This window comes from Drosophila willistoni (assembly GCF_018902025.1).
Source record: "Drosophila willistoni isolate 14030-0811.24 chromosome XL unlocalized genomic scaffold, UCI_dwil_1.1 Seg141, whole genome shotgun sequence".
Lineage (NCBI taxonomy): Eukaryota > Metazoa > Arthropoda > Insecta > Diptera > Drosophilidae > Drosophila > Drosophila willistoni.
The window spans coordinates 9,845,432-9,853,502 of record NW_025814052.1 but is presented as its reverse complement, the minus strand read 5'-3'; the positions used below and the strand labels follow the sequence as shown (position 1 = coordinate 9,853,502).

The 8,071-nt window shown below is 36.6% G+C and overlaps 1 protein-coding gene across 1 annotated transcript; it reads right to left on the bottom strand.

The window, feature by feature from the left end:
• Positions 1–3,794: 3,794 nt before the first annotated feature.
• On the bottom strand, positions 3,795–6,189 carry LOC6648651 (NEDD8 ultimate buster 1). The gene is made up of 5 exons (XM_002071886.4): positions 6,087–6,189; positions 5,833–6,008; positions 5,300–5,773; positions 4,446–5,243; positions 3,795–4,380 (listed from the first exon to the last, which is right to left on the bottom strand). Exons 2-5 carry the CDS (start codon positions 5,950–5,952, stop codon positions 3,907–3,909), a joined length of 1,866 nt encoding a protein of 621 aa, XP_002071922.1. The 5' UTR covers positions 5,953–6,008; positions 6,087–6,189; the 3' UTR covers positions 3,795–3,906.
• Between the last annotated feature and the right edge of the window lie 1,882 nt (positions 6,190–8,071).

Sequence of the window (8,071 nt, the reverse complement as noted above, 5' to 3'; positions counted from 1 at the left end):
TTTTTTTTTTTTTACATTTTAGTTTGGTAAAACAACCCCAAAACTATAGTTTGGTAAATCAATAAACATTCGATCAACTCTTCAGTGATCAAAAATCTTTTAATTGCGGCCCTCAAGGCGCTGGTTACATGGCTAATCCGGCGCTGTACCAATCCTGCCAATCGTATCTTTTAAAAAAAATGCTTTCGTGTGCCAATCAAGATATTGAATTTCTAGTTTACTAGTAACTAAACACCATTATGACACATTTGTTTATCGCATGCCTAGCGAAGAAAAGAATTTCCAATTAAAAACAATAAACAATTGTCAAATGCTTCCAATGAATTATCACAGTGGGATAACTTTTTAGATACCACCAGCCATCGATCGTCTTGTGGCACCAGTTTAAACAGTTGGACTTACCAATTCAATCTGCTTTAAGCCCATTCCTCCCTCCCCCAACCCCTCTGCCGTTTAACTTAAGGTTCAAAACATACGAACCAGAACCAGAAAACATTCTGACCAAAAAGCGAAATAATAAAAATGTCCAAAAGTTGCGCTTGGTTGCATATCAGTTGCGCATAATTGCCAAAGTCATTAAAAAAAACAACACACACACACACACACACACACAGAAAACGCGGACAAAAAGTCTACTAAAATAGATAAACAGACTAAATGGTCAAAACTTGTTGGTACTTATGAAATTATGAAATTGTTTATTAAAACAAGCAAAGATTTCAATCACAAAAATTAATGTTGGCAAAAAAAGTGCAAAGAGATAATGATTATAATAACAAAGAAAATCTTTATATATCTAATTATTAGCCTAATGGAAACTTTGCATATAAAAAAACTAAGTTACTAAATTTGAGTTCTTGGTCTTTCATTAAACTTATTATGCATACTATATACAGTGAATGCCGGCTATAATGATACTCACAGGATTAGCAACCGATCGTAAATCTTCCAAAATATGTTCTAAAATATTATAAAAATCGTTTTGAAATTTAAACCTAAAACTTTATGCAATTATAAATGAGAAAAAAAGTGATTCTAGTTCTAGTTCTGCAATGAACTAAGCTAAATAATCGAACTTTGTATCCAAATGAACCAAGTCTTTGGGTAAAAGGACATCTAGGACGAACATTAATGGCAAAAAAACTCGAACTCAATATAACGAATTTTGTGTGATGACCCATAAATGTCGTCTTGCCAGCTTTCGACGTTTTCCTTACAGATGCCTTTGAACAAAATGCCCCCATTTCCAGCTGCTCAATAGTTTAGTCTTTCCAAAATCTTTAATATTATAGTCAGACATGTGTATTGTAGATCTTGTAAATCTGCGATAAACTGCATACCAAAAATTTTCAATTTAGCCCAGTATTTGTTTTGGTTTTTGTATGTAATTCTTGAGGTCTTTTGGCTTGAAGCCGTTTTGCCGTACCAATTTATACTGAAGTACTTTTCCCTTGATCTACGTATGAAAGTAAACTGAATTTCCCATCGAATAATACATGTTTTATAAAAATCCGACAAAAATTAGTTAGTTTTCAACGGATGGGATGTTTTGCTTACCTAGTTTTTAATAATGGAAGGCTTTGAAAACTATGTATTAATTTTTGGGCATTTGGACTTTTTAGCCTTTTTCTATAGTCTTCGAATAATATCACTGTGAAATCAATTAGTGTCAATTAATGATGGAAGTTCCTCCACCAACACAACTCGGATTTTGCCTCTGAAACTGATCAAATTTCGCTATTCAAGAACGATTTCCCTTCAAAAATGCTTCATTCTTGCAACCAAACTAATGAGCTAGGATCCGCCACTGTAGCCAACAAAAAGCTAAGAGAATCGTCCAAAGTCCAACGAAAAGGGTGATTCTAAATAATGTTTTTCATAGGGCGGCAAAACTTGTTAATCCGCCACTGGAAAAGAAAACCTCAAGTCATCGAAACCTTTAGAAATATTAAGTAATGCTGTCTTAGAAAGTGATCAGTCGATCTACATTACAATCTTGATGCTGTTAAGCAAAATAGCCTTGAGGGTGCGCTTTTTAAAGATTTTTGATAACAAAAACTAGATTGACAAAAATAAATTTAAAAAAAATGAAAAATTAAATTTGTCTAAAATCTGTGAATCCTTAAAAACTCGTAACATTGCGAATCTGTAAGTTTGCCAAACTTTAACTGATTTATGATCACTCATTTTAATACTTTTAAGTCCAATTTTGAACTGGAATATAACTGAAGCTCTAAATTAGTAATTTTGTTGAAGTATTTGTAAGCTGCATGTCGCTATTTTCAAAGTTAGAATAACGTCTTTCAATCTGCTTTAAAATCTCGTCATGTGTTTTTTAAAATTAGAGTGCAAATTAATTATTTTTAAAACATGCAAAAATTCTGATCTATTTAAGATATGTATATATTTTTAAACATTTGCTAGAAATTCGGGAAATTTCTGTAAAAATTTAAATAAAACAATTTTAAAAAGTCAATTTCTTTGCGTTTTTTAGCGATTTTCTTTCATGTTCTAACTTTCAAGTTGAAAAACATTACGATCCCGAAAACTCTTATTTCAAGATTTTTGAGGAAATCAAAACCAAAAAAAAAAAAAAACACAACCACACACACACACAACATTGAAACAACAAACCCTGCAAAATGCACGTGTAATTCGGAGGTCTAGAGTTCATTTCACTCGTGTGCCATGAGCTGGCACGGGGCATTTTACAAGATTTTATTTATCTTTTGTATTTTGAACTTTCAATTAACGATCAAAAATAAAACACTTAATTATATTGTGTGACTCCAATATAAATAGACAGGAAGTCAAATTGTCTGGATATTCTAGCTGTAAATATAAGTATATGTATGTACATATGGGTAGGTGGGTATAAACACCTTGGGCACAACCCACACGAGGCACGCATATAGCCATAACTGTTGCATCCATGGGCGTCGATCTGCAAAGGGGGGCCCAAACTAAACAAAATCAATTTCTATAAAGGGAGCTTATTTGTTTTTGAATCTCTAGCCGATCCCTCTTAAAACAAAATAATTCTTTTAAAGGCATGAGGCCCCAAAATTATGCTCCATTGACCGCAGACAGAAAAAACTGATGGTTCAATTATTATTTTAATTACCTGGTCCAAGGTCAATGTAAATTACTGTCAATTTAAGAATGATATATGTATATATTTGATTTGTTATTATAACTTATTGGTTCCAGTGAGAGATTTTACAGTAAATTTTCCTATAGACATAATAGATCGCTTTCCATATCTAAGGAGTACTCGACTGAATCAATTTAGTCATTTAGGTGACTTAAATCTTGGTAGATTCTAAGAATGCCCTTTCTTTATAGATTTCAAATAGTTGTCACTTTGTTTAATGTTGAAATTCTTATTTCAGTTTCATTTGCCATTCGATATGGTTCCAATTATATATATATATATAAGTATATATACTATATCAATGCCCTTAACCGACGATGCAAGGTCGTTAATTAACAACACAAGTCAAACGACGTAACTACTAACCATATTCAACAATTTTTGCAATAACCCCTTACAGCTGAGATCAAGAGTCAACAGAGAGAGACTAACTAGTTAATCGCTTTGCGGTGGAGTCGAACTCGGCGTAATCACATTTTGCAGTTGTCAAGTTTGTCAAGAATTTGCCAAGTTAAGCAAACAGCCAACAAGTTGATAGACAGCTGGATGAGTCGTCGTTGCCGTTGCAGTTGACGTTGTCGTCGTGATGATACTTAATTGTTATTATAAAACTGCCGATTAACAATAGAAAAAGTCACGCTTGCTGTTTTCTCTCAGTAACAGGTTCTCTTCTTTTCCCAATCAAGGAAATCGATTTATAATTTAAAAACTTTTATCTTAAACACTAAAAAAAAGAAAAAAAAAAGAAACAATCACTGTTCGAGCAGTTTGCGATACTCGGCCAAAAGCTGCTCTTCCTGATTCAAAGGCAAGTCCAAGTAGTCCTGATCCGATTGTGACAGATCTGAATTGAATCGTTTATATGCCTTGTATGCCTCCATTTCAGTTTTGGCCTTACTGAGTACAGCATGGATAAGCGGTCCTTGGGGTGGCACTTGATGCGATGTGGAGGGTCCATCCAATTGGGCTATATCGCCTTTGGCCAATTGAGTGACCCGTTTCACCATACTCTTTAGCTCCTCCTCGCTTTGAAAGGCCTTCAGGAGAAATTCTATGGCTTGTTCCACATTATTCTTGGCGCTCTCCAAAGCGACACGTGAAGTTGCCTCTTCGAAACCTAATTGCTGCAGTGCAGCCAAATGCACAGAATCGGCAGACAAATTTTGACTGTTATCACTTAAGACGGCACGTTCCAATTCCCCTGAATGGCTTTGGAGAAGTTCCACCTAGTGGAAGAAAACGACATGATAACTGAGATGCCAGTTGTGGTGTCAACAGTTGGGACACTTACCGCTTTGGGTACATCATTTTTGGTACGTTTAAGAGCCTCTGTGGCCAGTCGTCGAGGGAAACCCATCTCAATTAAAGTGCACACACTCCGCGGATTAACCCAGTCACTATCTTTGGCATCTTTTTTGTAATGCTGACGTTGCAGCTCACGCTCCGCCTTGGATTGTTTCCGAGCATCGCGTAACTGCTGACGCCGCTCCTGAATGAATTGCACAGCCCTTTCCACATTGCCAACACCCGAACAGGAGCGCAAAGCTAAACGCGATTCACCCATATCGAAGCCCATCTCCACCAGCATCATTAGCTGATCTTCGTTGACCTTAAGTTCACTTAGCATTCTGCCAGCTGACTCGAATCTCTCATATGCCTCGTCCCGACGATTCTGATGGAAAAACACAACACCTTGCAACAGTTGCAAGCGCATGATCAGAGCACGCTCTGGACACGAGCGACCCTTCAGAGCATACAGACGATTAAAGTTCTCGCCATAACTGCAACGAAAGCTACGCTCACAGATATTCAGACGCCTCTCGGCATCCGGCAGTTGGGAGACATTCTTCAGGCACAGATAACACCAGACAATGTCCAGATTGAGCAGAGCATAATTATCAACAGATTCCAGGAATTTGGAATTACAATTGGCAAATTGTTCATCGGCCTCCAGTAGCAAGAGCAATGACTCCTCATAGTCCTCTCGCCGCATGGCTGAGCGCGCCTTCTCACAGTAGCCCAGACCGATGAGCAGGGCACGATTCTCAGCGGGCGGCAAAAACACTGGATTCCCATCCTGATCTTCCATCTGAAAGAAACTACATTCAGATTCCGAATTGTATTACATATTAGTGCGAATTTCACCTCCATCATGCGATTTTGTGATGATACCATTGCTGCCACATCTTCCTTGATCTTCTGAATTCTTTCGTAGAGTGCAGCACCATTTTGATTGTCGGAACCCGACTGCTGGCCCACAATCACCATCAACTGTTGATTGTTGCGCAACTGCTGGGCAGCTAATGTGACATTGGAGGCGACGATTCTGCCACCCGATATGCATTTCACATAGTTGGCATTGCTCAGCTGCAACTTCCTGGCAATGATCTCCTGCAATTGCAAGCCCAAAGCATTCAGATCACACTTAATGTCCAACATGGTGGTGGTGCCACCAAGATTGTCAATGCGACGCAGTTTAAAGGTGGCCATTCCAGTCTCCGTGAACTCACGCCTCGATGCCAATTTGCGAAGGGCATTGTCCTGGAGTTCGGTGAGAACACATTTCAAGTGCGACGAATCAATATGTCCCATTTTCTGGGCATAGTTCAAAGCCAAATTCTGCCAACAACAAATAAGCTTAAGAAATGTGGTCCAGAAATCAGAAGCGTGGATCTCACCTCCATGGCTGCCTCAATGCTACCGAGTTCCTCTGAATAGTATGGCTCCTCCCATAGCTTTACCTTGTCGGCCTGCAGGCGAGCCCTCACTTGGATGAAGATGTTGTCAATGTGCGACATTATACGAAATGACTTGGCATTTCCTTCTTTTTGATGCAATTACGTTTTGAACTTTTCTAAAGGGAAAATGCACAAAGAATATGTTAACCACGTCATAATCAATGAAATCACACCCCTCCCCCCCTCTCTTTAACCTAATTTGGAATTCCTTGTGATTGTTCTTCTTATTCTTGTTGTTGTTGTTAATGTTCGCCACACGTGCAATGAGTTGCCTTTGTTTTGATTTATTTATATTTCTATTGCGACTTGAAAATGCATTTATCGATAGTCGATAAGTATCGATACATCAGGTTTGCTCCGATAATGTCGACTGCCGATAGGTTTTGCTCCGATAATGTCGATTACGATAGGTTTGCTTCGATAATGTCGATTACGATAGGTTTGCTCCGATAAAAAAAGCATTTGCCAACACTAAATCTAACGTAAAATTCAAATATGAAATTTAAATCTGAATTTTTTTACTTACTTTTGTTTTCTTTTGAGGCTTCTATTATTTATATTTATTATGAACAATTTTCATTAGGAAATTTGACTTTTATTTGGCTTCCGTTTCATAATTTGCTAAAAATATTCACATTAAAAAGTCTTAAACTAAATTATATTTATTTCGAAATTTTGTTAAATGTTAAAATTTACTTTAATTTGGTATTAAATATGTAATTAATATAAAATTGATATTAAAAATGTCATCAAGTTTACAGTTGAATATTCTCTTTAATGTTTCAATTATATTGTTTAAATTGTTTGGTGTTTAAACCAGTTTGTTGTTGGTTTTTGTTTTTTTTTTTTATAATCTTTAGTGTATTTTTTGAATCTTCTATTAACTAAGAGCCAAAACTTGAGCCATTTATTCTTAGTCTAGTACTTAAACAAAATGTTGGGGATATATGTAAACGGCTCTAATCACTTATTATTGGTCTTATTCTTGCTTGGTCATTCCTTTAAGAGTTTAATTACTTATTTAATTATCTATTCTAATAATGTTTTTTCGGTTTTGAACTTGGTGAAAGCATATTTTACGTATATTTAGGTCATTTTGAATGTGATCGTTATGTTTGTACCACAGAGCTCCAGTATTTGTTCTCAGGATCGCTGAATGCGCCCTTTATATGGCTTCAATATTGCTGGTACTTGCAGGTTTTTAGAAGGACTTCAGGAGTAGAGGAGAGCGAATGATGATGAGCCAGTGTAATCTGCTTTCAAATTTAGCTGTGACTTCTTTGTCTAGGTCCAGGATATATATACATATGTAGCTTTTTCTGTTTAGAGTGAATGTTACATGTTTGCTGACCCTTCCCCTACGGTTATTAGGGATTTAAATTCGTTAAAAAGTCTGTGGGGTACAAATGGTAATGGGCAATGGGCTGAGTATGTCACCTTCTGGTACTCCAGCATTTGTTTCCTAGTCATCTACATTTATCACAGAATTTCCTATTAAGAAGGTATAACAAATCTTCTAGGCAACCTCTATCAAAAGCCTAAACAACATAGAGGAGAACTGCCGCTCAGGTTTTCTTATCACTCCGAAAATCAATCTGGTGTAAAAAGTTGGCATTGTGAGTTGCTAGAAATGTTTTAGTTTTCATGCAAAAGTTGAGAATCGGATAAAACGTATTGAATTCTCGTGAAAAACCCATAATAATTGCATAAAATATATTTTGTTTTAGCTTAAATTTGGCCTATGCTATTTGGGTTAAGCGATCTTACATCAATTGAAATTTGGAAAATTGTTGCTGCCTTTTGTTTTGACCACCTACATACAAGACGTGATTGCAGATTGTGTAATGCGGGCAAAAAAAAAAAAAAATGTAAATGAAAATAAAATAAAAAGTGGAACAGAAAGTTGACCTAGACCTCCACAGCTCAACGAAACTCTTGATGCTCGCCAGCCATCAGTTTTCAACTTTGATGAAATGTCACATATTTGCAGATAAATTACGTGATAAATTCATAATTCAACTGGGTGATTACAAGCAACAAATTTGATTTCATACACAAATCTCGCACATTTTTCTCTATTTCGCCCCCTTATGGAATCATCTCAGTGTGTGTGTGTGAGTGTGTGTGTGTGTGTGGGTGTGTGGGTAATTGCGTCGGTGCGTTGGGGGCTATAAAAAGT